This window comes from Dasypus novemcinctus, chromosome 13 (genome assembly GCF_030445035.2).
Source record: "Dasypus novemcinctus isolate mDasNov1 chromosome 13, mDasNov1.1.hap2, whole genome shotgun sequence".
NCBI classification, from domain to species: domain Eukaryota; kingdom Metazoa; phylum Chordata; class Mammalia; order Cingulata; family Dasypodidae; genus Dasypus; species Dasypus novemcinctus.
The window spans coordinates 92,472,727-92,500,666 of NC_080685.1; the positions used below are offsets into that span (position 1 = coordinate 92,472,727).

At 42.8% G+C, this 27,940-nt stretch overlaps 1 protein-coding gene across 7 annotated transcripts; it reads left to right on the forward strand.

The window, feature by feature from the left end:
- The first annotated feature begins 1,384 nt into the window (after positions 1-1,384).
- Positions 1,385-27,702, forward strand: PFKFB2 (6-phosphofructo-2-kinase/fructose-2,6-biphosphatase 2). Of its 7 annotated transcripts, none has more exons than XM_012529643.4 (15): positions 1,385-1,553; positions 2,784-2,882; positions 8,410-8,535; positions 9,048-9,144; positions 9,574-9,640; positions 9,778-9,852; positions 10,224-10,280; positions 11,138-11,262; positions 13,409-13,616; positions 14,013-14,159; positions 17,646-17,750; positions 18,519-18,648; positions 19,311-19,373; positions 19,601-19,665; positions 20,293-26,302. In XM_012529643.4, exons 2-15 carry the CDS (start codon positions 2,804-2,806, stop codon positions 20,491-20,493), a joined length of 1,545 nt encoding a protein of 514 aa, XP_012385097.1. In that variant the 5' UTR covers positions 1,385-1,553; positions 2,784-2,803; the 3' UTR covers positions 20,494-26,302. The 7 variants fall into 7 exon arrangements, with proteins under 7 accessions (XP_012385097.1, XP_058131108.1, XP_071063803.1 ...); XM_058275125.2 differs by lacking the exon at positions 20,293-26,302 and adding an exon at positions 27,417-27,702 and having other exon boundaries at positions 1,393-1,553; XM_071207702.1 differs by having other exon boundaries at positions 1,398-1,553; positions 2,784-2,879.
- Positions 27,703-27,940: the final 238 nt, after the last annotated feature.

Sequence of the window (27,940 nt, forward strand, 5' to 3'; positions counted from 1 at the left end):
CTGAAGAACTAGTGGTCTTGCTACCCCCAGAGCGAGTGAGGTGCCTTCCGCGTCGGCAGCATATATGTTCCAGGGAAGAGGGCGGGGAAGGAGTTTCTGAATCAAATAGGTTGGAATGTAACCATGCACCTAGTGAGGTCGGAAATGATTAAACCCAGGCTTCCAAACTACACCCAAACTGTACTGGGAGAAACAGAATCATAATTCAGAACTCAAAGGAATGTCAAGAACGATCAGTGAGTCAAAGGACCTGTCAAAAACAGGCAGATACTCGTGACTGGACTCGTCGCTGCAGCAAACATTGACTCATTAAGGCTAAGGGGCCTGGAGGACTGGCCTACCCACGCCAGTGGGACAGTAACTTGGTTGATATTCACTTCAAAAAGCAAAGGATGGAGTCGACACCTGGGCCCAGCGTAATTGCTACATCCAGTTCCTGGCAGTATAAGGAGGAGGAATGAAGGATAGGGACAAATGTGTCATCCAGGCTTCAGTTTAGGCCCCGGGCATATCAACATGAAGACTCCGTTCAGGCCTTTAGGATAACAAGTACTTACGTAACCAAAGACTACAATGTTTATACTTTTCATTGTAATGGTTACTTTAGCTTAGCTCCACCCCTTTACATAATATCGTTGTTTATACTTGTTATTGTCATGGTAACAACTCCACCGACCCTTGGTTGAATCCATTAAAACCCTCAACTCTTTAGACTTAAGGAGACCTATGTGAGCCTAGGTGCTCCGTCTCCAGTGCTTTGCATTAAAGCCCTTTCTTTCTCTGATGCATCAGTGTCACTATATTCCTTGGACTGCGGGAGGGACAGCAAGCCCGCGGTTTGGGCAACTCTAGTAGTCTGAGGGGGCGGGGGTTGGGGAGAGGGGGAAAGGATGGGATGGAAGGAGTACATAACCACTGAATTTCAGAACAACTGGTAATGCGACCAGAATAACTGGTAGATTATGCGACCATTTCCAACCCTGTTTCCGTAGGTCTGTGCCTAGCAACTAAAAAGTGCTCGATAAATACTTACTGGATAAAGTCAGAGTTGTATAGGCACAGAAAAGGTAACCCAAACCTACAGGGGTTTGTAAAAAGCTTCCAAGAGGAGGAACTATTTGAGCTGCTTGAAGGATGAATTTAATTGCCAGGTGAAGATGGAGTGAGACATCCCTGATCTCTGTTTTCCAAGGGATACATATTCTGTCTGTTTCTCTCACCTTCCAATTATGGATCTGACGAGGTCGCGTTGGAATTCGGCCATGAAAGCGTTAAATCTCACAGTCTTCCAGGGTCACCAAAAGATCCCGGGGTGTCCAGAAGTCTACGTAACAGTCCTATCTCGCGAGAGCCTGAAATAATGCTTTTAGTTAACTCCGCCCCCAGCCCGGTAGGTCGGTTGCCAGGCAACGGTGCAACTACAGAGCTGAGACACCTGGGAACTGGCGCTCCTTCCCCAGGGCTCCACCCTCCCGGGGCGGGCGTCTTCGGTTGCAACTTGTGCCCCGCCCCTAGAGCCTGCGGGCGCCCGATTGGTGGATGATCCTCTCCAGGTGAGGACCCGCGCGGTGGGCGGAGGCGGGCTGGGGGACGTGGTTGGTGCCCTGCCGCGTCCGCTATGGTCTGCCACGTTCCCGGGGAAGCGCCGGGGCCGCTGCCAGGAGGAATCTAGGAGGGATCGTAGGGTGAGCAGCAGCTGCGCGGCGTCTGGAAGGGGGCCTGGGCGGGTGGGATGAGGGGTTCTCCGTGTACCTGGGCGACGTGCCGGGCGGCGATGCCTTGCTGTTTCGGGAAGTCCCAGTACCCGGGTCCTTGCCGGGAGTGCGCTCATTCCTGGTGCAGGAACCGCAGCTGGTGTTTGGGGTGAAGGGTGGGTATTGGCAGTGGAGGAACAGTGCAGCGTCAGTGAAGCAACAGGACTTTCTATCCTCCCGAGCCCCTGCCTGGGTTTGGGGAGTGAGCTGGAGGCGTGCATGCACCGGCACGTGTCCCTCTCCCCTGTTCCAGCAGTACTTAGCCCTTACTCTGCAGGTGACCTTGGAGAAGTCATGTACCACCTCTCCATGCCCCACCATTCCTTCTATTAATAGTGTCTCAAAGGATATACGAGGAGAGGGTGCAGAGCAGGATTTGAGAATGAAAACACCAGAAGAGAAAAGGTGATGGGCTAGGGCTGTCTCATGGTCCAGTTATAGTTTTCCCTGCAGGGAGCTAGTTTGAGAGTTCCGCATTTCTTTCTTTCTTTCTTTCTTTTTTCTGGGCTGTATCCTACTATTGGGCTAGAACGTTAGAATGCTAGAATGCATCCTACTTTTGGGCTAGTTCTTGCTAAAGAATTTGAACCATTCCCCTCCCCCTCCCACTACTCGCTCAGATTATTTAGGTACTTTAAAATGTAAGGTCAAGGAACTTTGAGAAAGCACTTAATGTCGATCAACTTCAGCTTTTCCGTCTTTAAAATGGGTAGAAGTAGTAATGATAGCAAAATCTGCCTTATTACAAGATCGAATGATGGAAGGATTGAAGGAAATAGCTTTTGTGAATGTCAAGTCCTACGTCAGCATATAAATGCAAGATTGTATGGCAATTCACTTTATAGGGGAGGAAACAGAAGGCTGGGGACGTTCATGACTCATCCAAGGACTCCTAACTGCTACAAGAAGAAAGAGGAATGGTCTTGAAGACTCTTGGTTTCAGTGTACTTTCACTTTTACTACACTGCTCCTTTTCACTGAGTGTTTAGAAGGATGTCCTCTTCTTTCCCTCCCTTATGTTCCTTCCAGACATCTCCTGAAGAGCTGCTATGTCTTCTTCCTCAGAACAGAACAACAATAGTCATGAAATCAAAACCCCAAATCTTCGAACTTCAGAGAAGAAATGTTGTGAGTTCTGGGAAAGAGAGGAGGGGGGCTGCTCTTTCCCTAGATTTTGTCTTGGGAAAATAGTTATAATCGTAGACTCTGTTTCTTGGTGGGAGTGAGAAAGAGAATTTTTTGATAAGAAAACTTAGTCTCTCTGGGAGAATTTCCAATCAGAAACAAGCAGACCCAGCGAAATGTCTGTCCTTGATTCTAGACTGTTGGCGTAGCCCAGCAATTTCTTACTGCTTTCTTAACTGAATCACCATCTCCCGGGGGCATCTGTATATTCACTGGAAGTTGCAAGTTAGGGCAAACACATTGTAACCACAGCGAGGAAGGCAGAGAAGCAGGTTGCAGGCAGGGGCACTTGATTCAAATTTCTCTTTATCTGTTGGGTTAAATTTTGGACGTGTGGGGCTCACTGCAGAAATTGCAGTTAGGAGCTAGTAATTTTTGGCTGCCCTTTTTCTGATTCTGCCCTGACATTTGACTTTCTCAAGTGTCTTTGTACCTTACTTTCTCACAGATTTTGCTTTTGTTCTTTGCAAACTGTTTTCCCTATAGGTTCATCTCTGAATGGTTTTCAGGTGAACATTTTCATACTGGTCTTTTAGACAGTGACAGAGGGGTGGTTTGCAGGGAGATAAAGTACCATTTCCTTGTATCTGCAGTCCTAATCGTCATTATAGGCTACATAGCCCAACCTAAAAGGTCCTGCGCAGCTTGTCCCTAAGTGTTGCTTCTGGGAAGAACCACAAGGAATTCTAACTCTTGCCCCTGCTTCCAGATTGCCCCTCTCCCTCTTTGGTACCTTGTTATTCTTCTTGCTTTCGTGGTTTTATATATATAAAATCAGCAAGTGGAAACAGCCGGCTAGCATGAGACTGGAAATTGTCTTGTGTTCATAGTAGCCTTCCCCAGAGTCTCAACCTTGGTGTCACACCCTTGTCAATCTCATTATTAATGTTGGGAATCTGCCTTCACCTAGGAGGAATGAGGCTTGCTCAAGTTTGTACTCAGCAGAGGCAGCTGGTTTGGATGTGATACTGGGGTTGGTACACCTCTGTGATTGAGGACTCTTTCTCTGGGCAAGGTAGGAAGCCAGGTAGTGAGGACAAAATATACCATAGGAGATAACTCTTATAGCATGATGTTTGAGTGCAGCCTCTGGAGTTAGATATCCTCAATTTGAACTCTGGCGTTATTACTTCTTAGCTTTGAAAAAGTTGCTTATCCTCTCCATGCCTCAATTTGCTTCTTTATTAATTGGGGATAGTAATAGTATCTATGAGGATTAAGTGAGTGAGTAAATACAGTAAAACCTTAGAAGACGTTGGGTACATAGTTAACATATGTTATTTAACTGACTTACGTATATGTTATTTTTCACAGGTGCTTCTATCTGCATGCTATATTTATTTATATTTTTTATTTTTTTGAGGTACTGGGGGCTGGGGATTGAACCCAGGGAGTTGGGTTTGCTTGTTTATTTTTCGGGATGCTTGGGAAACTGAACCCGGGACCTGTCTCCTGTGAAGCAGGCATTCAACCACTTGAGCCATATCCACCCCCTGTATTTATTCTTGATACATTGTATATATATTGAATTATACTCTAAATGGTATGCTGGGTGTTCATGATTTAAATGAGCCCATGAATAATTTTTTTAATAAAGAGCATTTTCTCCTTGTTCGATAATATTGTAATCCAGATTTTGGGGTATGGGCTGCACCTCTTAAAAGGGGGTGCACCAGAGCCACTAGGCGACCTGATTCCAAATGAGCAGACAGCTGGGGGAAAAGGCTGGTGTCAATTATTGTGATCATTGCAGGGGTGGGGGTGGGAGCTGGGTCTTTGACCACAGAATGCACAGTGCCCATCTTCCCAGCTCTGCTTTAGTCTCCGCACCAGGAGTCGCTCCTACCACTCCTTCCTAACTCTTCCCTGGGTTTTTCTTCCTTATAGACTTTGATTAGTTGCCTTTTTTAGGAAAGCTGTAATACTAGAAGTTCCTGTCCTTGAGGCTCAAAATTCCTGCCTTGGGCTCTAATTTCTCTTTTCCAAGCTCCACCTCTTCTCCAACTGGCTTTTTCTCCCCTGCTGGAGGCATCTGGTTGTCCTAAAGGAGCCATCATTCACTTAACCCACTCTCTTCTCATCTCATGGGTTGGACTGTGAGACTGTTGCAGCCGTAGTCAAGGGAGAAAACCCAGTTATAAGATTATGTGTTAGTTTGTGTTCTTTGCTATTTACCTTTAACTCAGAGCCAGATCCCTTGGCTCCAGAGTGTTCACACCAACAGTTGCTTTTTTTAATAGCTCAGGTGTTATTCTCTTGCTGCTAATTACCCTTCTGTTGGTAACTTCAACTCGGGAAGTGTTGGGACTTAGGTCTGAAAAATAAAATGACTTCAGGGAACGAAAACTTCCAAAGGAGCATCACTGGAACTTCAGCTGTTCCAGCGATGGAGAGTGGGGAGCAGCGGGTGACTAAGTCGTGTTTAAGGTTCCCAGATGAGTGGTGTCAGGGTTCTAGGAAAATGCAGGAATGGGGGGATCATGATTTACTTTAATTGCTCCTTTCTTTCTTTTGAAAATTTCTTTCTTTTTGTCTGCTATTTTGATTAAGTCTGGAGCAGACAAGTTCCTATGTGTACTTTTCCCTAATTACAAAAGCAATACATGTTAATTAAAAAAAAATCAAACAATATGGAAAGAAATCAATTGACAAAAAGATCTCTCATAATCTTTTCTATCTCTGTTAAGTTCTTTTCTTTCAGCCGTCTTATTCTGGCGTGTCCTATTAATGAAAATAGGTTCATACAGTGTATACCTGTTCTGTTCCATTTCCTTTTTTCTTATCTTTTTCCTAATTTACTCTATCGTAGGCATCTTTTCTATTTGATGAGTCCAGATTTACTTTATTTTGTGTATTATTGCATTGTTTGGATATGCCAGCCTACCACTGATGGATGTTTAAGTTGTTTCCAATTTTTCACCATTGCAGGCAATGTTGCAGTGAGCATCCTTGCACATACATCTTTGTACTTTTGTGCTGGCGACTTTCCCTGCAGAAATAACAGGACAAATATAAATATATTTGAAATGTTGCTCAGTATTACTAATTTGCTCTCCCCAAAAGTTCTGTATTGTAAGCGGTTTTTAATATTTCAAAATGCTTTATGAAAATTGGGCCTTATCAACTTTAACTGCACTGTTTAACTGAAACATCAGCCTTCGAGTGCTTGGTTGTAGTCATGTACTTGGTTATTTTATGCCTCTATCAGTCAAGTGGTAGGAGATAACTGGCATGAATAAAAATAAGATAATTACTAATGCAGTGCCCTTTAATGGGCAGCATATTTCAAAATGTGGGACTATTTAGAAAACAGAATGGAAGAAGGCCTTGGTCATGGAAGCAGCTTTCCATTGTATGTTGAGGAGGGTGTTACATTGTTTCTGAACTTAGTGTGAGCTATCTACTATACAAGGGAAGGTGGTGGGGTGGGTTTTTGTTTTTGTTTTTTTTCAAATAGGCAACACAGACTGTTCCTAGTTTTGCCCATGTAGTAATTTGAGATAGGATGTGTGGTTTTGCTTTGTACTCCAGAAAAAGAGAAGTGCTGGTTGCATTTGTGGGGGTGAAGTAAGGCAGAGGTGGAAGGTAAACTGCAGGAGGGCAGCGTGGGGAGTCCTTGGTGGCTATTGGTTGCGGTGCTTTCTTAGCACTCTCTGTTCAGTTTGGTAAACAGGGAGCAGCTGGTTCCCTCCCTCAGTCCATTTTAAGCTTTCGGGAGGGTAACTGGATCTTTGGGGAGAAACATCTAATGGACTAGGTGTAGGCACAGCAGGTCTAGAAGTGGTGCACATAATGAGCCAAATTATGGGGGATAGAGAAGAGTGGAGCACTGAGTTGGAAAAAGTAAAGACTCAGGGATTTTTCTACCTGAAATGAGGTTGCTAGTTCCATGCAGATGTATCTGCCTCAAGGGGTCAGAGATCAGAGATGAGTGGTGTTTGCTTTGCACTTGGGCCCCCTGTTTGGATAGGGATGACGATTAACCTGTGTTGCACGAGTACTTACCTTGAAGGGTACGCCTGCCTGGGCCCAGGATTTTCCGTGTGTGCAGTGTGTAGGGCCTAAAAACCAGGCCCTCTGACCCCCCAGTCAGGGCATCCACCACTCCCTCACTTTGGCTGTGTAGTACTTCTTTCCACAAACCCTTAGGAAACTCTTCCCTCCAATGTCTGTTCTCTACCAGGCCCTTCTGGCCACTTCTCCATTGAGATCTTTAGTCATTCCTTCCTCAAAAGATGAAAGATGAGTTTTCCATCCTCATACCCCAATTTTACTGAATTGCTTCTCTTAGTCTTACAGGATCCCTTGGTCCCAGGGCAGAGTTGCGCGATAATTTGCAGGGCAGCCTCTAACAAGTAGTGCTGCAAAGTGGAAGGCGAAAGCCTTTCTTGCCTTTTCTCATCCCTGTGCAGGATCTTTCTTCCTAGTTGCCAGGTAGATTCTGACCCCTCCCAGATGATCTCAGTCTGGGATTTGGCCCAAGGAAAGTGGCTGGGAGCAGTGCAGGCACCTTTCCCACCACCACCCCGTGGCAGGATGGGCAGGAAGGAGGCAGCTAGCAGAGAGTCATAGCCTATTTTTATGGAGAAAAGCTGCTGAGGAAGTCCAAGATATGGATTCAAGTCCTAGTTCTATCCTTGGCTCTGTCATTAAGCAAGTCACCTGACCTTGGAGCATCTGGTGTACCTACCTATCCATTGAGGTATATCTCTGTAAAGGAACATTCCTGAAATATGTCTACTGAGGAAGGATAGTGTAATACTGTTCCTGCTTCTAAATTGTGTTGTCTTGCCTATATATGGGCCATTGAGACCCATTGGCCATGATGCCTGTGTGAGTAAACTCTACCATGCAGCTTCCTGAGGGCTTTTCAGAACCTATAGCAAGTAGGCTTTGCCATAGCCAGAATGTCACTTTGCTTTAGAAATTTGGACTGAAGGAGGAACTTGTAGCCTGAGTGCAAAGGCCAAAGCAACTTGAGGCAAGGCTCTCTTTGCAGCAGGGAAACTAATTCTTGCCTGTCTATTAAGGAATGGATGGGATCCTCAGGATAGAAACTCTGCTGAACTTATTGTAGAAGTCAGCTTGGTTCTGCACTGGTAGAATCTCCAGGCACAAGACCTTCCTTCATAGCGGTATCATTCTTATGTTACTAGGCATTCTTTTGTTAAGAAGGTGCCTTGTTTCTTTTTAATCCTTACCACTCTCTTCCCTCTTTCCACCTTGGGTACCTCTGTGAAGGTCTTAGACATATGGGAAATAGACTTACTGGGAGTCTGCATGTCCCTTTGACTCGATTTCTGGAGGGTCCCAGATATCTCTTCAGTTTGCCTTCCCAGTCTTCCTGGATCCTTCCCCCACAGGTTTGTGAAACTTAAATGAGATAAAGACCATGAAGTTCCTAGCTCAGTTCATGAACCTTAAAAGACCTCCTAATAATTTAGTTCTATTTGATTCCATTTCCTTCTAGCATGGGCCTCATACATGACCAACTCCCCGACTCTCATCGTTATGATTGGCTTGCCAGCCCGGGGCAAAACCTATGTGTCCAAGAAACTCACACGCTACCTCAACTGGATTGGGGTACCCACCAAAGGTAGGTACAAGTCACTCCTTAGGAAGGGGAATGATCAGCTCCTGGGCCTCATGGGTCTCTGGGAGACTTATTTTCCCTTATGCCAACATTGGCAGAAAGAGTAGTTGCTTCCTGATTTGCTGAGTTTATATCTTGTCCCAGACTTGTTTCCTCCTGGCCTGGGCCAGTCGACCTAGTTGCCTCTGAGAGGAGTATTAAGAATAAAATGAGTATGGGACTACACATTTTCAAAGCACTTGCATATATGCATCATTTTTTCTGTTCCTAGTGGTAACTCAGTGAAATAAACATAGTGGGTGAGGAAATTGAAAGCCAGACAGCTTAAGACTAGTTCAAGGTCCTGTAAGTTGGGACTGGAACCCAATTCTTCAACTCTTAATCTCGTATTGTCCCCAACATACCATGGTGCTTTTTTCTAATCCCTTGGCCACCTTGACATTAGGCTAAGAGATGCTTTCTTTTGGGGGCCATCATATTGTTCCGCTGCTGAAGAGTTTAGGTGTCTTCTGCAGTGTTCAATCTTGGAGTGTATCGGCGAGAGGCGGTCAAGTCCTATAAGTCCTATGACTTCTTCCGGCATGACAATGAGGAGGCCATGAAGATCCGCAAGTGAGTCGTCTACTTTAGGCCACCTCTGGGTCAGCTCTTTCTCTGCTGTCATGAGACTGGATGTGGCAGGGCTTTGTTTTTCTTTCAGTAACCATCTTGTGGGGATTTTAAGGTGATTCGCTGGTCACCTTGGGCGTGGGCAGGTAGAAGAACGGGGCTCAGAGAGGTGCTTGTATGCTTGTGGCCTAAGCCTAAAGAGGGACGAGATAGGCGCATCAGGGCAGCGGGGGGTGGGGCAAGGTGTGTGCGATGATGTAAAAACCTTACTGGGGAAGCTGAAAGGTTGAGTCAGGGAAAAATTATGACCAGTGGGAAAACTAAGGGGGACAGGATGTGACCGTATAGTAATCCTCCTGTCTGTGTCTCTGACTACGACTGAGCTCTGTGTTGCCCCACTCCTCTTGCTGACTTCTTTTGCTCCCATGGCAGACAGTGTGCTCTGGTGGCGCTGGAAGATGTTAAGGCGTATCTCACGGAGGAGAATGGGCAGATTGCGGTGAGCCTTACTTGCCTTTTCCCCTTCTCGGTCCCACCCCCCTTCTGCCCAGCGTGGGGCTCAGACCCACCTTGGGTTTGCCTTGGTGAAATTCCATAGCTTGTCCCCATCGTCTACCTTGCATGCTGTCTTCTCAGGTATTTGATGCTACCAATACCACTCGGGAGAGGAGGGACATGATTTTGAACTTTGCCAAGGAGAATTCCTTTAAGGTAGGATCTGACTCTCATGCTGAATGAAAAGCAATGAGTGGAGATAGAGAGTAAGAATGGGAGAGGGGATTGATCTATTTGACTCTGGTGGGTGAGGAGAGGATCAGATATCTGATTCTGTTCTCGTGGGCCATACCCCCAATCCTGAGTGTTTTCTTTCAGGTCCTTTCTCAGACCCCTTAGCCTATATGTTTGAGGCCCTGGGGATATAGTAAGATCTATTTTGAAGTGAGTAGGTCATGGAGGCCACTTCCATGAAGAAAATCCTAGGGGATATGGTGGCTGGGGCACGGTAGGTGTGAGCATGTGTTCTTAATTGACAGTCTGGCCAATTTTGACTTGTTTGTCACTGCCTTCTCTCCCCTGACCAGGTATTCTTTGTGGAATCTGTCTGTGATGATCCTGATGTCATTGCTGCCAACATCCTGGTGGGTGACATCCCCCCTCTTCCCACCTCCTCTTCATCATTTGTGCTTTCTCTGTGTGTGTGTGTGGTGGTGGGAGGGGATCAACTGGGTAATCAAAGAAAGAAGTAGGCTTGTCTAACATCACAGAGTGATCTCTTCTGCCAGGGCATGGCTTTGATCTTTTACACTCTTCCTGGGAAACTGAAGCTTTGAGGAATGAAGTAAGAATTAACTGTGAGCAGAGCCATGACTTAGACTGTAGGAGCTCTGGGTGGTGAGACCTAGGTATGTCCTTAGGCTACGTCAGAATCTTCCTTCTCTGTAAGGACCACCTTATAGGAAGGTCATCTGCTCAGTATTCTCTGCATTGAGTTCCTCATGCTCTGTGGGGTCATGGGATAAGACAGTCCCTGTTTGGTGTGCTGTGCTGTGAGACATCTGTGCATTGTATCGTGGTAGTGCTTTCCCAGCAACCTGGGAGTTGAGATCATGTAAGGAAGAGGAATTTGGCCCAAGTCAGACCCGTACCAGGTCAAGCTCTGTATTCAGAGCAGGAATGGGGGAAAACTGTATCTCGTTCTGTTTTCCCAGGAAGATTCATGAGGAGATTGAGTCCCAGAGCAGCTTCAGCTGTGTGACTACTCCTGTCCTTCAGCCAGGAGCAGGCACATGACTTCCCAGTTGTCTTTCCATTCTTGGTTGCCAGAGTCGTGGGGTGGGAGAGGGGGTGCTCAGTGAAAGGGAATGACAAGCATGCCAGTGAAAGGCCACTCTTGTGTACTTCTGTTTTTTTTTTTTTTTTAGCAACGGCTATATGTTGGGGGGAGGCTTTTGAGGGCAGATCTCTGACTTGTCCCTTGCACTTCCGGTGATTTCAGGAGGTAAAGGTGTCGAGCCCTGACTACCCTGAAAGGAACAGGGAGAATGTGATGGAGGACTTCCTGAAGAGAATCGAGTGCTACAAAGTCACCTACCAGCCCCTCGATCCAGACAATTATGACAAGTAAGGTCTAAGGGTAGGGTTTGAAAGATTGGAGGAGGAAGGGTTTTTGTTTGAGAAAAGAATCTTTCTCCCTCTGTCCCCAACCTCTTTTGACAGTTCAGACCTGTAATATTTACCTCATTCAAGAGAAAAAGGTATGGCTCATGTGGTTTTTATGTGGGGTTGGACATTATTCTGGAACCTTGAAGTGTTTTGTATCATCAATTCTTCCTCTCTAGTTCTTAGAGCAAGATTTCTCAACCTCGGTGCTGTTGACATTTGGGGTTAGATAATTCTTCATTGTGGGGGGCTGTGCTGTGCATTATAGGATGTTTAGCAACATCCCTCCTCTACCCATCAGATGCCAATTTTAGCCTCCAGTTGTGATGAGCAAAATGTCTCCAGACATTGCCAAATGTCCCCTGTGGGGAGGGGCAAAATTACCCATCTCCCACCCTACGTTGAGAATCACTGCTCTAGATAAGTAGTTCCAAACTAGGGTGTTACAGGATGCCCTCCCCCAGAGGTATGTCACCAGGTTTGTTTGTTTTTTATAATGTCCAATTGCATTTTTTATTTGAATTCATTATTCAAACGTTTTCTTTGTTAACCCAGTTACATGGTTCAAATTTCACAAGATGAGAAGGGAGTGTAATAAAAATTCTGTCACATCTGCTTCCCAGACACCCAGTTCCCCTCCCTATAAGCAATCTATTTTACCATTTTCTTGCAAAATCCTTCCTGAGAAAGTTCTATATATACATAAAGCAAATAATGTATTTTATCAAATCTAAGATGCCATCGATTGCAAAGTATGTTATATATACCAGGAAGCATATGGTATCCATCTATTACACAATGCATTCTAATTTCAGGCACATCAGAAAGGCGAGACAATGTGCATCTTAGAATCAGGGAACTATTGTTGCCAGTTTTGATCAATATTTAAAGTTTATTGTGTAACACACATGCAAGTATTAATATATATGTAGTATAATACATGCTTGTTATATATAACATGTAATATATAATGTTAGAGATCACAGAATATATACTACATGTCAAGGAACATGCCTAACTCAAGAGAAATGCTTAATAAATGCTAGCCCGCATTACTATGGCAGTGTCTATCAGCAATGTAAAATAGAATACTGATTAACCAGTTGTGTGTGAAGTATTAGAGCCATGGCAAAATGTCAAGCTCCTGCCAAAGAAAGATGATGTGCACTTGGACATCTGTGCGAATATAGCCTTGTGAAAGCATGGTCAAGGCCATTAACAACTCTGTTCAAATAAGGATCCAGCCCTGCAAGACAAGCAAATGACAAGACAAATGTTCACAGTATAGTGCTAAACTGCTGCAGTGCTTTGCTTCATGTTTTGAGCCTTTTAGTTCCTTCAAGTGGGTTGCCCAGAATTCTAGTATTTGGAAATGTTCTCTTAATACAGAGGTTGAAACCAGTGTCCTAAATACAGTATAATATAATAGTATATTCTTCAGTTAGCTCAAAGTCCTACATAGAAAAAACATTCTAGAATATATAGTGTTTATATAGAATATATAGTGTTAATATATAGAGAGAGAGCTAAAAACGACCCATATATATATGGGTCTGCCTTTTTTTCTGAATTTTTTGGTAATAAGCACTTGTTACTTTTATAATGAGAAATTACATGATGGTCACAAAGTCAACAATCTATGCAAATGCCTTTGAGAAAAGCTTGATGAGGTAGATGCAGGGAGTGCTTGGAGTGGCTTTGCCCTCTCCTCCCCTTACCACATCACTGATGGTGCCATACTTCAGCCCAGACTTGAAAGCCTGGGGTGGGGGTGTGTTTCTCCAAATTTCTGGGTTAGCAAAATCTTGGGTCATCTTGTATAGTCCCTGATAGGAAACCTGGATTCTGTTTGTCATAGTCATCTACATTGCATGGCACTGTAGGGACACTCAGGAAATGGTACTGACAGGTAGAAGGTTAGGTCATTTTACTTGATCTCCCTTCTGAGGGGTAGTCCCTTTCTTATAATTTGATTCCACATGTGAGTGGGATATGACGAGGAGAGAGGAAAGGCTCTATGAGCCTGCAAGTAAGTATAGAAATCCTTTCCTGCTGTTATCCTCAGATTTTCATATCTAGGGGATTTTTTCCCCCTGCTTTTTTCCAGGGATCTTTCTTTCATCAAGGTGATAAATGTGGGCCAGCGATTTTTAGTAAACAGAGTCCAGGACTATATCCAGAGCAAGATTGTCTACTACCTCATGAATATCCACGTCCAGCCCCGCACCATCTACCTCTGTCGGCACGGAGAGAGCGAGTTCAATATCTTGGGGAAGATTGGGGGTGACTCTGGACTCTCAGTGCAGGGAAAGCAGGTGAGTAACTAGCCAGCAGGCAGGCTGGATTTCCTGGCTTAGAATTAAAAGGACATGGTGGAGGTCATCTCTTATCCCCTTACTGTTTTCTTCAATCCCTTTTGGGCTTAGACTGGTTTCATATTTTTAAGCATGTCCTATAAAAATGATTTCTTGCTCACCGATTTGAACTCTATTGAAGTCTGGTTAATTTGGAACTCTTTCTGCTGTGATCATTCAGTCATCAGATATTTACTTCTTGTATTCTTAGTCTAGTACAGGGTTCTCCAGTTAAGTTAATTTTCTCTTAGGTTTATAATAGCTATAACACTTTACAGATTTTGACCATGACCATGCACATTGTGTGTGTGTGTGTGTGTTTTCTTTCTTTTTAAAATTTTTATTTTCAAACCCTAGTTTGCTCAAGCTCTAAGGAAGTTTCTGGAGGAACAAGAGATAGTGGACCTGAAAGTGTGGACAAGCCAGTTGAAGAGGACTATCCAGACTGCTGAGTCCCTAGGGGTGACTTACGAGCAGTGGAAGATTCTGAATGAGATTGATGCTGTGAGTAGGAAGCTCTGAGGGCTAAAAATCTAATAGGAGTAGCCAATTCAGGCAGGAACATTTAAAAGAATTTGGGTTTTTGTTTTTTTTCTGACAAGTCAATTTTATTGATACATATTAATAAAGCATAAATCCAAAGTGTACCATCAATGGTATTTGGTTTAATTACATATTTGTATACTTATCACTTCAGTCATTATTAGAGCATTTTGATTGTTCTAATAATAATAAAAAAGCAAACAAAAGCGCATCACCTCTCAATCTCTCTATCCTTTCCCTACCATACATAGCTGCTATTCTGTTTCTCTAGTTTATTTGTATTTATATTTTGTAAAAACAGTTTTATTTGTACAGTATTATCCATATTCATGTTTCAGATGGGATTTCACTGTTACACAGTCCCATGTTACATTTTTTTAGTTTTCCCTCAAGTAATACACGACCTTAGACTTTCCCTTTCAGTTACTGTCATACCCGTGTAAAAGCGCTGCTAGTTACAAACACTATGATGTGCTTTCACCATTTCTATTCATTTCCAAAAATTTACAACCTTTTTACCAATTCTGCACAGATTAACTCTTAGCTTTCCGTGCTCCACCCTCATTCTATTTCTTGATGACCTATATTCTAATTATTAATTCCATGAGTTTACAAAATATATTTAGTTCATAATAGCGCAGTTATACAATATTTGTCTTTTTGTGTCTGGCTTGCTTCACTCAACATAATGCCCTCCAGGTTCATCCATGTTGTCATATGCTTTACAACTTCATTTCTTTTTATACCTGCGTAATAGGGCATTGTGTGTATATACCACAGTTTGCTTATCCATTCATTAGTTAATGGACACCCAGGTTAGTTCTGTCTTTTGGCAATTGTGAGTAATGCTGCTATGCACATCGGTGTGCAGATGTCTGTTTGTGTCACTGCTCTCAGTTCTTCTGAGTATATTCCTACTAGTGGTATTGCCAGGTCACATGGCAAATCTATATTCAACTTCTTTAGGAACTGTTAAACAATCCTCCACAGTGGCTGTACCATTCTGTATTCCCACCAACAGTGAATAAGTGTTCCTATCACTTCAGTTCCTCTCCAAAACTTGTTTTCTAACCTTTTAATAGTGGCTATTCTAATAGGTGTGACATGATATCTCATTGTAGTTATAACTTGCATTTCCCTCATTGCTAGTGGTATTGAATATTTTTTATGTGTTATTTCACCATTTGTATTTCTTCTTTGGGCAATTATCTATTCAATTCTTTTGCCCATTTTTTAATTGGGTGGTTTTATCATTTTGTTGTTGAGTTGCGTATCTCTTTATATATCATGGATATTAAAGCCTTATCAGATATGTGATTCCAAATATTTCTCCCATTGAGTCGGCTGCTTTTTCACCCTTTTGACAAAGTCCTTGGAGGTGCAAAGTATGTTTAATTTTGATGAGGTCTCATTTATCTATTTTTTCTTTTGTTGTGCATGCTTTGGGTATAAGGTTTAAGAAACTACTGCCTATCATAAGATCTTAAAGATATTTCCCTACATTTTCTTCTAGGAATTTTATGGTTGTTGCTTTTATATTTAGGTTCTTGATTCATTTTGAGTTAATTTTTGTATAAGGTTTGTGGTAAAGGTCCTCTTTCTTTTGGATATGGATATCCACTTCTCACAGCACCATTTGTTTAAAATAGACTGGCCCAACTAGATGGGCTTTGACAGCCTTGTAAAAGGTCACTTGATTGTAGATATGAGTGTTTATTTCTGAGCTTGATTTGGTTCTATTGATTAATCTATTTTTATGCCAGTACCCTGCTGTTTTTACCACTATATGCTTTTAAGTCAGGAAGTGAGAGTCCTCCAACTTTGTTCTTCTTTTTGTAGATCTTTTTGGCTATTTGGGGCCCCTTACTCTTCCAAATGAATTTTATAATTGACTTTTTCCATTTCTGCAAAAAGGGGTATTGGGATTTTTATTGGGATTCTATTGAATCTGTAAATCAGTTTGGGTAGGTTTGACATCTTAATGATATTTTGTCTTCCAGTCCATGAACATGGAATGTCCTTCCATTTTTAAAAGTCGTCTTCAATTTATTTTATCAGTGTTTCATAGTTTTCCAAATATAGGTTTTTTATATCCTTGGTTAAGTTATCCCTAAATATTTGATTCTTAAAGTCACTATTATAACTGGAATTTTTTTTTCTGATTTCCTCCACAGATTGCTAATCAGTAGTGTATAGAAACACTAATGATTTTTGCATATTAAGCTTGTATCCACCACTTTGTTGAACTTGTCTATTCTAGTAGCTTTGTTGTATAGATTTTTCTGGGTTTTCTCGATATATGATCATATTATCGGCAAATAGTGAAACTTTTGCTCCTTCCTTTCCTATTTTGGGGAATTTTATTTCTTTACCTTGCCTAATTGCTCTACTATAACTTCTAGCACAATATTGAATAATAGTGGTGAGAGTGGACATCCTGTCTTGTTCCTCATCTTAGCTGGAAAGCTTTCAGTCTTTCACCATTGAGTACAGTGCTAGCTGTAGGTTTTTCATACATGCATTTTATCAGAGAAAGCTTCTTATCTATTCCTAAGTTTTGGAGTGTTTTTATCAAGAAAGAATGCTGTATTTTGTTAAACGCCTTTCCTGCATCATTTGAGAGGATCGTGTGATTTTTCTTCAATTTAGCAATGTGGTTTATTATACTAATTGATTTTCTTGTGTTGAACCACCCTTGCATACCTGGGATAAAACCCACATGATCGTGGTGTATAAGATTTGGGAATTTTATTTAGAAAAATAGAACCATAAAGTTGAAACTCTGAAGGAAACTTAATCTGTGGCCAGTTCAGGGGTTAGGAGAAGGAAGTGGGGATAATTGCACTCCCAGCTGGGGCTTCCTGTCTGCCTCTAGCACTTGTGCCAATGATGAAATCCAAACCAATTTTTGACATGCTACTCTGGCTCTTGGGTAGAATGGAATGACCAAAGACTCATTTTGTTCCTTTATACATTTTCTTCCTGGGAAACAGAATTAGCTATGTACTCTCTTCTTTAATTTCTGCTTTGATCACTTGGAGAACTATTTCCAAAAATTTTCTTGACTTTCTCTGGCCTCGAACACGAAAGTGGCATTTCTTTTTCTTTCTTTCCTCTGTACCCCACTCCCATTTTTTCTCTCCTGCAAGAAATCTCCAGTCCCTTCCCCCTTTCTGTTTTTATCCTATTTACTTTTTGTGACCTTTAAGTTTCCCCACGGTAGATGGAGAAATGGTAGCTTCAGCTAGAGGAGCTGCCCCCCTTCTCTCCAGTGTCCTCATCCCACAAACCCCAGACACTCTGGCCAGTCAGTTACAATATGGAAAAGAACTCAGCACCGTGCCCGGCACATGCTAAGAACTAGTTATTTTCAAGGTCATCTTCCTTGTTTGGGATGGGGCTGGGGTTGGTCAGTCTACCTCGTCAAGCCAATGTGGCTTCTTGCAGGGCGTGTGTGAGGAGATGACCTATGCAGAGATCGAGAAGCAGTACCCAGAAGAGTTTGCCCTTCGAGATCAAGAGAAATATCTGTATCGGTATCCTGGTGGGGAGGTGAGACTCCCCTCATATAACCTCCCAGCCCATTGCTCAGGGGTCAGCTTTAATTTGGAGAAAGAATAGGATCTGGGGGACTGGAAGGGATGAGGTGGTCTGAGGCCATTTTGTTTAACCTTCTGGTTTGGGGCCATACTGTGTTTAATTTGACTTCGGTAGTCAAGTGCTTTATTAGTTTGTTAACATCTCCAGGGAAAGGGAGTGACAAATTTCAATGAAAACTTGCTCCGTGTTGAGTATGTTGTAGAATCAATATATCTTCACTTCTTTTCATCCCACTCCCTCAATCCCACCCCCGCCCAAGCAGGTAGAGTCACTGCATAAACATATGGAATATGAATTATTTTCCTACCATCTTTGATGTTTCAGGCTGTTTCCTTGTCTAAGTAGTTTCATCCTATAAGGACATGCAAAGCCAAAGTAAAGAAAACAGAGCAGCAGAGGTCCAGGGAGACTCCTGGGGTCCTCTTGCTGCCTTACACACTGCCTCTTAATCTGTGGAGAATAAAAACAGCAGTTTGAATTCAGACTGCCTCTTCTTGATTGTAGTCTTCTTGGTCTGAATCTTGCTTTTGAAAGGTCTGAGTATTCTTAAGAGATGCCAGGGTTGGGGGCACTTAGCAGGCGACACAAAGTCCCTGAGTCTGCGGGACGAAAACCAGCTGGGGAAGCAGGGGAGTGCCTGTTGACTCTGGGACCCAGCCACCAACTCAGCTGCCAGCTTGAGCCTGGCCTCCTACCAGCCTGCCCCACTTTCCCCCACAGTCGTACCAGGACCTCGTACAACGGCTAGAGCCTGTCATCATGGAGCTGGAGCGCCAGGGCAATGTCCTTGTCATCTCCCACCAGGCGGTCATGCGCTGCCTTCTGGCCTACTTCTTGGATAATAATGCAGGTGCTATTTGAGGGAAGGGGCTGGGGCACAGCCATGGGGAGAGGGCTGGATTTGGGGTGGCACCAGGATCCCTGGCAACTAGACTTTCCATTCTTCTAATCAAATTGGAGTGCATTCTCAGGCAGCAGTGTGGGACTCCCAGCAACCTCTGAGTCAAGCAGTTGCCGAATTTGCTCTGCTGATACAAACACTTTTTACTTTGGCCACTAGAAGAGTGGAATCAGAAGTGTCTTCATCTTTTGGATTCAGAGTAGGGCAGTTGTTTCTGGGTGGAGAAGTGAGGAAGCACTGCTGCCTTCCCTGGTACTTCCCTTCTCTTCCTGATATACCTGAGCTGCTGGGAAGCCTGCCATTGACCTCTTGTACCCAGGTGGGCCACAAGATTGGTTTCCATAGAACCCTGGCTATAGCCCTTATTCCTCTTTTCCCTGCATGAAGGATCTAAAATGAACTTATTTCCTTCCCTTGCCACTCAGCAGATTGGGTTATTTCTTTTGTGGCTGTCTTGATAATTGTTTGGGGTTGGGGGAGGAATTAACCAACTCTAGGTGTGGTTAGCCTAAAGAAAACTCATCATTAGCTCCTTAGATTCTCTTTCCCACTAACTTGACCTTACTCTGTAATACTAAGAAATTTCCTGCCCCCTGTCTTTCTGCTTTCAGATGAGCTACCATACTTGAGGTGCCCTCTCCATACCATCTTCAAACTTACTCCTGTGGCCTACGGTAACTATGAGCTTAGGGGCTGGGCAGGAGGTGGGAATTAAGGAAGGTCAGGATATTTCAGTTTTCTTTGAAATTTGTCTTAAAGTTCAACTTCACCCCTATTTGCCAGGGAAGTTCAGTTGGTGCCATGCATTTTTACAGTGGTGATAGGTTTTATGGTATGTTTTTCCATATTAAAACTAAGAAATTTTTCCTAAAGCCCTCTTCTCTTCCCTCTGTTTTCTCAGGATGCAAAGTAGAAACAATTAAACTCAATGTGGAGGCTGTGAACACTCATCGGGACAAGCCAACTGTAAGTATTTTCCACAGATGAGCATGCCATGTTCCCAGTCACCTTGAGTCTGAACCTTTGGCATCAAGAGTCGGAGGCTTCCTTTATGTACAAAAGGAAAACAGATCCAGAATTAATGTCCTATGTTGTCTGTTTACTTTCAAAAGGAAGAGCTATTGGAATTACTATTTTTTTAGTTAGTACCTCTTTCATGAGTCTTAACCTTGAAAGTTGGCTCCTGGAATTCCAATTAAATATCAAAAGTGTTTGACACAAGTGAAATGCAATTGCCACCTCCCACCCCCACATAGAAGCTCTCCCATTAGAAAGCATATAAGATGGAGTCAAGAGGTTTACAGTTATTCCTAGGTCTGTCCCTTGTAATCTGTATAACCTTAAATAAGCTCCTTCCTTTCTCTGGGCTTGTTTGCTGCTTTGGAGCTGATGTTAGTGAGCTGCTCCCTCTGCAATCCCTTTAGCTTCCTGGGACTGAGAGATCAGGCCATGCCCCGTGTCTTATGAAAGAGCGTGCCTGCAGAGGAACATGAGTGAGGGAAGCACTTTTTGTTAACTGAGCATTATGTGACCTTTATGAGTAAGCTTTTGGCTTGGCTTTCAATTGTGTGGTGTCCCTCCATTTCCAATCAGAACAACTTCCCCAAGAACCAAACCCCTGTAAGGATGAGAAGGAACAGCTTTACGCCTCTGTCCAGTTCGGATACAGTAAGGCGTCCAAGAAATTACAGTGTTGGGAGCCGGCCCCTCAAGCCCCTCAGCCCTCTCCGTGCCCTGGATATTCAAGAAGGGGCTGACCAGCCGAAGACCCAAGTCAGCATTCCGGTGGTGTGACCGTGTGTTTCCTTCCAACCCTGGCCTCCTGCCCTTGTCACTAATCACCAAAGAATCGTTTCACTTCTAACCTACCTCCCTCACCCCACCACCACCATGCAGTACGTGGGGCCATGTGTTTCCAGACCAACTTTAGCTATTCTCCATTTGAAACATTTCCCCACCCAGGGGCAACTTGGGTCTTTTAGGACAGGTCTTCAGATTAGAGGTGGTTTGGAGGAGGAAAAGGGAAATACTCCCTTGGGGTGATTGGTGTAGCTGGAGCTGAGGCTGTGCATGCCCCATACACTTATACTTGGTTCTTCTTTCTATTCCCTGGTATCTAATCCCTAGTGTCCTTGTGTTGGTGAAATGGGAGGTGGGGTAGAGGGGGCACACACAAGGCCCTTCACCTTTTTCTCTTTAATGTGTGTTTTACCAACAGTCCTTACCAGCCTGCTTTCTTCTTCTTTCATCTCCCCTTTAAATTCTATAGTGAAATGCATGGCATTGTGGTGTCTGTCTGAGAAGGAAGGAGAAATTGTAAGAAAGAAATGTAGACTTTGTTATTGCTCTCTAGTGGGCATTAATGGGTCTGGACTGGCAGCATAGCCTTCCATTTTTCTTTCTCCTCCTCTCAAGCTAGGTCCTACAAGAGTCAGCCCAGGCTACAGAAGAGCCACAAAAGGCACTGGGCATGCAAGTGGGCATAGCATGAGAGTTCTTTCCTTCTACTGGAGAAACAATCCTAAGTCTTCCTTGTTCTGGGGGAAACTGACTCTGACTATGTGGGAAATACCTTGGGTTATTTTTTTTTTAACTTGAAGAGCCTGGTATAAGGTCTTTTGGCTGCAGTGGAATGAGGTTTAGAAGGGTAGGATATTCTATAGCTCTTGCAAGGTGCTTGTAGGGCAGTGAGATCTTTTCTCCAGTGGCTCCCAGGCTCTTTGCCAACCACAGCCATTTTCCTGCCAAATCCAGTGACCTCTGTGCTGTTGAAAAGGACAGAGCTAGATTCAGGAGTCACCACTGACGTTTGAATTGCTCCAGGCAAAAGCAAAGAAGAGTTCAGTAATGCTGCTTGTTATTTTCTAGTAATTTTCAGCACACTCTACTTCAGGAAAAATAAAATAAAATAAATTTGCAGGTACAATTTTTCCCCCCAGCTATGGAAAAGCGTGGTCATGAATTTGATTCCTTTTTTGTTCATAAGGAGAAATAACTCAGAGCAGTCCAAAGCAGTCCATGATGTTGTCCTTGGGATCTTACAGGGTCTGGCCCTTGACTGTATTTATCCCTTCTTTTTTAGTCCTTATCTATTCACCTCTGTCATTTCACTTTATTTCTTTCTTTTTTTGGTGGGATTAAATAGGAAATGTTCAGAGCAGGAATTCTTAATCCCTGGGTGATTACGATGCCTCAGCCTACCACGCCCACCCCCATTTTGTATGCAAAATGTACATTTTTCTGAAGTCTAGAGTTCTCATGAAATTTTAAGAGATAGATGATTCCCCCCTTTTAAAGTTATGAGCTAGCCAGTATTTTAGAAGTAACCAGTAAGAACAAGTCAGCTCTTCTCCAGTGTGTTTTTGTTTATTTTGGTAATAGAACATGGTTTGTTGTGGTTCTCATGTAGGAACATTCATTAGGATCCCCTATAGAATTTTTGAAACATACACATGCCTGGGTCCACCTTAGGCTTACTGACTCAGAATCCCTGCAAGTCAGAGGTGGACATTTCATTAGGTTCCCTGATGATTATGATTCATATCCCAGGTTAAGAACTCCACTTTATGTGAAGCCATGTTGAAAATACTGGAATAGTAGTTACTTTGGCAGAACTGTCACTAGGAATTCTGAATTCCTCATGGGTCTGAAAGGACAATTCTCTGGAGTTAGATCTTTGAGCAAATCACACTATTGAATGAAATAACTTCTTAGAAGGCAGTGTCCTGTGTTTTAGAGAGTCTTTCTAGGTTCTAGTCCCATCTTTAATCCTTTATGTTGCAGAATGATGTATTAAATTCAATAAATGTCCTTGGATAATAGTTGGGAATTTAAACACCCTGGAAAGAATTACTGGGGTAAAACCTGTAGGATGATAAATGTTGTCAACATAGGCAACTTGTCCCTAGACGTGAGTCCATTATTCTTGGTAGGATACCACAGATCATTTCCAAAGACTGATTGGGTAGATTCGGCTCCAAATTGGGTCCAAGACTTAAAGAAACAGGATATTCCTTAGCCATTATATAATGTGTGCTTGGTGTCTTTGTTTTACACTGAGCTTTGGGCTGGGTGGGAGTTGTAGTGGTGAAGGATAGAAAGGAATCAAGGAAAAGATCCTTGACTTGAAGGCTATTTTGGAGACAGGCTTATAATTGAAAACAAATGAACATTTGCAAAAGAATAACACCTGAGTCTATCAGTGTTGACTTGGGGAAGAGTATAGATTGATTCTCCTGATTTTTCTCTAGTCCTGTGGCTTTGAGACCAAAAGAGCTGGGAGATGGGAATGGCCCCCTCCCAGGTGAGAATGAGAGGTAGCATAGGAAATATGTATGGCAGTTTCATTTAAGGTTGCTTCATGTTGTTTCGCCTGGCTGGTGGCATCTTTAGCAAAAATGAGCATTTAGTTTTGTCTCTTGATGCGAGGTGAGGGGAATTCAGAACTCATTGAAGAGAAGAGGGACCATGTTGATCCAAGGATTTTGGATGAGGTCTATACCTTCTTTTAGCAAGAGGGGAATTCTCAGATGTAATAACATTGTTCTGTCCTGTTATAAACCCCTGTCTTAGAGAAAGTCTACTGGGATATCAGTTCTGTCTCTCAGCCTGATTATTTCTTCACTCTCCACTCTCCTCCAGTGTTTAGTCTCCAGAAGAAGAGCCTGAGGTAATCTTATTACCCTCAGATAGGACTTGACACATCTTTTTTTTTTTTTTTTTGCCACAAGAGTTTCAATATCCTTCCGTTTTTTGGGTGAGATCCCTTGAGAGAAGATTCAGCAGGAAGAAACAGGAGAATATAGAATGGAATAGAGCTCTTACCTGAAGTTCCAGACAAGTTCTATTTCCCATTTTTTCTTTCCTGTCCTCGCGTCCTTTTCCTCTTACTTGAGCTAGTTGCTAGTATATACATATTCCTTTGATTGTGTCTAAATCACAAACCATACAAAGAAAGGATGGACTACAGAATACCCTTTGCTGAAGCTTTAAGTTTTGTTTTGGGAAAAATAGATGAAGACTGACATTTAATTCACTGGTATAAAATAGAGAAAGAAAAGTCACTTTTTATTATTTTTCTTTTCTTCGCTTCAAAGCTGAGTGAGGAATTCTGTGAAAGACTTGAAAGCAGATTTAGAGATCTTACTTTTATTCCTATCTCTTAATCCTCAAATTGTAATTTTACTCCTACTTGTCACTCTACTGTCTTTTGTTTTGTTTTGTTTTTACAATAAGTTGGAAAGCAGTATAAGACAATCTTTTAAGGACTTGCCTTCTGCAAAGGATCTGCACTATGTCATTGTCTCTGTTTTTTGTAGTTGTTGTTTTTGCAAGAAATTAGAGTTAGGGATACGATATAGTTGTACTCCTTGTCCAAATGAGTTTTTCATGGGAAGTTCTGGATATCTCTCTTTGAGACCCTGATCTTCAGAAGCACTGGCATTTTGAAGATTCACATGAAACAGCTGTTTAGAAATAAATCTGTCATTTTTTTTTCTGTGAACAGGAGATCTGAGTTCTAGAGAAGCATACTAGAGCTTGGGGTAGCCAAAGGACAAGGAAAAAATTTCCAATTATATCTGGGTTATAAAGTCTTATACACATTCCATTGGCTTTGCCAAGCTCAGAAGGTGTGTTGTGTGATGTGAGAAATTTGATACATTTACCCAACTTTTCCAGGATGCATTTTTTTCTTTTTTTTATCTTTTTTTTAAAGATACATAAACCACACAAGATGTTATATTAAAAAAATATAAAATATTTTGACAATTCTCTTTAATCAGTTAAAAAGGTTTAAAAACAATGCAAGTTATTGGTGGTAGGGTGAGGTGTTATATATGTTTGATGTTATATATGTTTGTTTTGTAAGTTCACAACTATTACACATTTATTGTTTATGTAAAAAAAAATACATATATATATATAAGAGTTTCCCATATACACCACTGCCCACACCCCCTACTCCTCCCACATTGACATTAGTGGGGTACATTCATTGTGTTTGATGAGTACATTTTGGAGCACTGGTACACAGCATGGATTATAATTTATGTTGTAATTTGTACTCTCTCCCAGTCCATTCAGTGGGTTATGGCAGGATATATAATGTCCTGCATCTGTCCCTGCAATATCATTGAGGGCAACTCCAAGTCCCAAAAATGCCCCTATATCACACCTCTTTTTCCCTCTCCCTACCTTCAGCAACTCCCATGGCCACTGTCTGCACATCAATGATATAATTCCTTCCATTACTAGAGTCACAATAATTCTTTAGTAGAATACCAGTTAAGTCCACTTTAATCCATATTTTATTCCTCCATCCCAGGGACCCTGGGATGGTGATGTCCACTCCACCTCTAAATCAAGAGGGGTTTAGATCCCACATGGCTGATGGATGGAATTCTCCAGGATGCAATTTGACTTGCTTGCATTTTAAAAATACACAACAATTGAGCCAGGTTGCGACATTGGCAAGGTAGAGCTTTAATTTCCCCAAGGGGTGACGCAGACATCAGAAATATGTCTAGGAATTTCATTTAGACTCATAGTGTTCCTAAGACTGTCTCTGCTAGTATCTGCGTACTGAATGAGTGACAGACTCTAGCACGGTCTGCATGCTGACTGCCTAGAAGCCTCCGGTGGCGTCTATATGCTGACAGTGTGGCTGTACTGATTGGTAGGGTGTGCATGTTATTGTAACTCTGTCTATAGCATGTGTCCTACAAAAACAGGAACCAAACACTCCACTTTTTTTTTTAAAGGGGGAAATAATGTACACTAAGATTTTTAATAGATATTTCTTTCAGAGTAATGGCCAACTTCTCATCATTTTTTAAAAAGAAGAAAATTGTGCATCACTTATATGGTAGTTTGTGAGCTCAGCTGGGGAAATGCCGGTTCAAAGCCCAAGATTCTTACCTCTACTTGAGATTCTCTCATGCAACTCCCTGTTTCTAGGCAGGGCTTTATGTTCACTATCTGTTTCCAAACCTTCTATGTGCTCAGCTTTCTCTGTTACAGATCATGTTCCATTAACTAATACTGCTGTTTTTAGTTTGCCATGCATTTGGCTTTTATACCTATCTCATAAATAAAAATGCAAAGGAAATTTTGCATTAAAATTTGATTTTAAGAATGGACAAAAAGTTTTCTTTCTGGTACGCCTTTCACTGGAGATCTGTGACCAATATTTACCTCTTCAATGTTTTTGTATCTGAATTGCTTGTGTACTTTTTTATTGTGTCAAAGTAACAAGATAAACTTATTCTGATATAGTGATGGTTTTGCTGTGGCAGAAGCAAAGGACTCATCACAAGCTGTGCCCTTTGGAGGGGAGCAGGAGTGGGGCTGAGAACCACGGGGTTGAATGAGAATGAGCTGGGTTAGGAAGCCAAGAAAAAAAATTCTAATGCAGATTTCCTAGGCACAGCTCTGTTGAAAGAAGGAATGTAAGTTAATTCATTAACGGCATTCTGATTTAAACTGGTAACATTCACATGATATGCCATTCAGATCCACATAAAGTGTGTATAAATGTACTTGAAATATGTTTTTTTTATGTGTGTAGAATGGGTAAATAAAATTGTTGAGTGATTTGAACCTATGAGAAGGCTTCTGGGTTTTTTGTTTTGTATTTTTTGGGTTGTACTGTTTCCCACCTACTCTCCCTAACCCCCCACCAAAAAAAAAAAGTTGTCTCATGCTACACAGTGGTTGATCCTCAGAACAGCCAAAGCAAGTGTCCCAGAGTGATTGAAGTCCTTGGTATAGGCATGGCTCTCTTCCACCACCTTCTGGGAAAGATGGGAAGGACATGATGGAAGGCATGCCAACTTCAGTAGGGGATTTTGTGAACTGAAAAACTGCACTTGACCACAGCGTGCCACAACTTCCGGTATCAGCATGTAACTCAAATTATCTATTGCAAAGAAAAACTTTGCAGACCTCTTAGAATTTAGTGGGATGTTCTTCTAACAAAATGATCTGCCTGTTTCTAAAGAGATTATAACCATGGTAAAAAATGGCATTTTGTTTCTTGTGGGACAGGAATTACCGGTGAATTTCATCATTCTCCTTACTTATGAGAACACCAGGAGCATGTTAAAAATGCAGAATCTCAGGCCCTATCCCTGACTTACTGACACAGAATCTTATTTTAACCAAATCACTGGGTGAATCATATGCACATTTAACATTTGAGAAACACTGTCCTAGGGGGAAGAATTTCTAGCAAGATAAAGCATTAAATCCCAGTTTATAGGAAGAAGTTGATTTCTGCTGTGATGACTGATTTCAGAAGGGGCTGGGATAACTAATGATAGGGACCTTCCTCAGAAGCCAAGGAGCACCTGGCGGCAATGCCTTTTCTTGGCATGGCCTTTGGGTGATAGAGCCTACATTCTCTTCTCTTACCACAGAGATCCCTCCAGCTTCTGCTTCCTATCCTGGGTACATAGCCTGCGGTCCAGGTCTGAAAGAAGCACCTGGTCCAGCATGGGCCACCAGGTCGGCTTCTCAGGGAAAGCGGCCCATGGCTGTGCCATGGGAGCTTGTCAACTGTCCTCAGCAAATGTGTGTGCACAAGCACACAAGTGTGTCCATGCATGGGGCCCTGGGGTAGGGTGGCAGGCTGCGGGGAGGGGACTCTGCTCTACTTTTCTCTGTTCGTCGTTTGCCGGTGGTGATGGCTTTGTTTTCTCTCCCTCTCTGGCTCCTAGGCAGAGGCTGGGCTGGCCATGCAGAGGCACTCGGCCTCAGCGCCCCTCCCACCGCGCTGCTGATGATGTGGAGGCTGAGGCCAGACCTCTCCGGGGGACTGGGACCTACTGAAAAGTTGGGACATCAGCGCCGCAGGGGCTAGAACAGGAAGCTAAGCGGGGGATTGGACTTTTGCGGCTACCAAAATGAGGCCTGGAAAAAGTTACCATATTTCTTCCCCAAATGCCTAATGGGAATATCAGTGACACCAATAAACTTAACTTCCCTGTGCCTCAAGACCTTTAACAGCCTGAACCAATTAGTTTTTATGATCTCTTTGCTGGTCAACTTTATGTCTGGGCATTTACTATGCCACTTGTGATAGACTACCCTAGATGACTATTCTTTGCCTCGAGTTTAAATACACCTCATTTATGGGTTTCCAAGTAAAAGGGCCAAACCCCAGAAAGCCTTTTCTGAGTGGGTAAGAGCTGGTCTCTATTCTGCATTCATTCTAGGCAAGCAGGCTAGAGTCCAATACACA

Coding starts and splice junctions, on each gene's coding strand:
- PFKFB2 (XM_012529643.4), top strand. CDS start 2,804: ATGTCTTCTTCCTCAGAACAGAACAACAATAGTCATGAAATCAAAACC. Junction 9,145..9,573: donor GAGGCCATGAAGATCCGCAA/GTGAGTCGTCTA, acceptor CTCCCATGGCAG/ACAGTGTGCTCTGGTGGCGC. Junction 11,263..13,408: donor GATCCAGACAATTATGACAA/GTAAGGTCTAAG, acceptor GCTTTTTTCCAG/GGATCTTTCTTTCATCAAGG.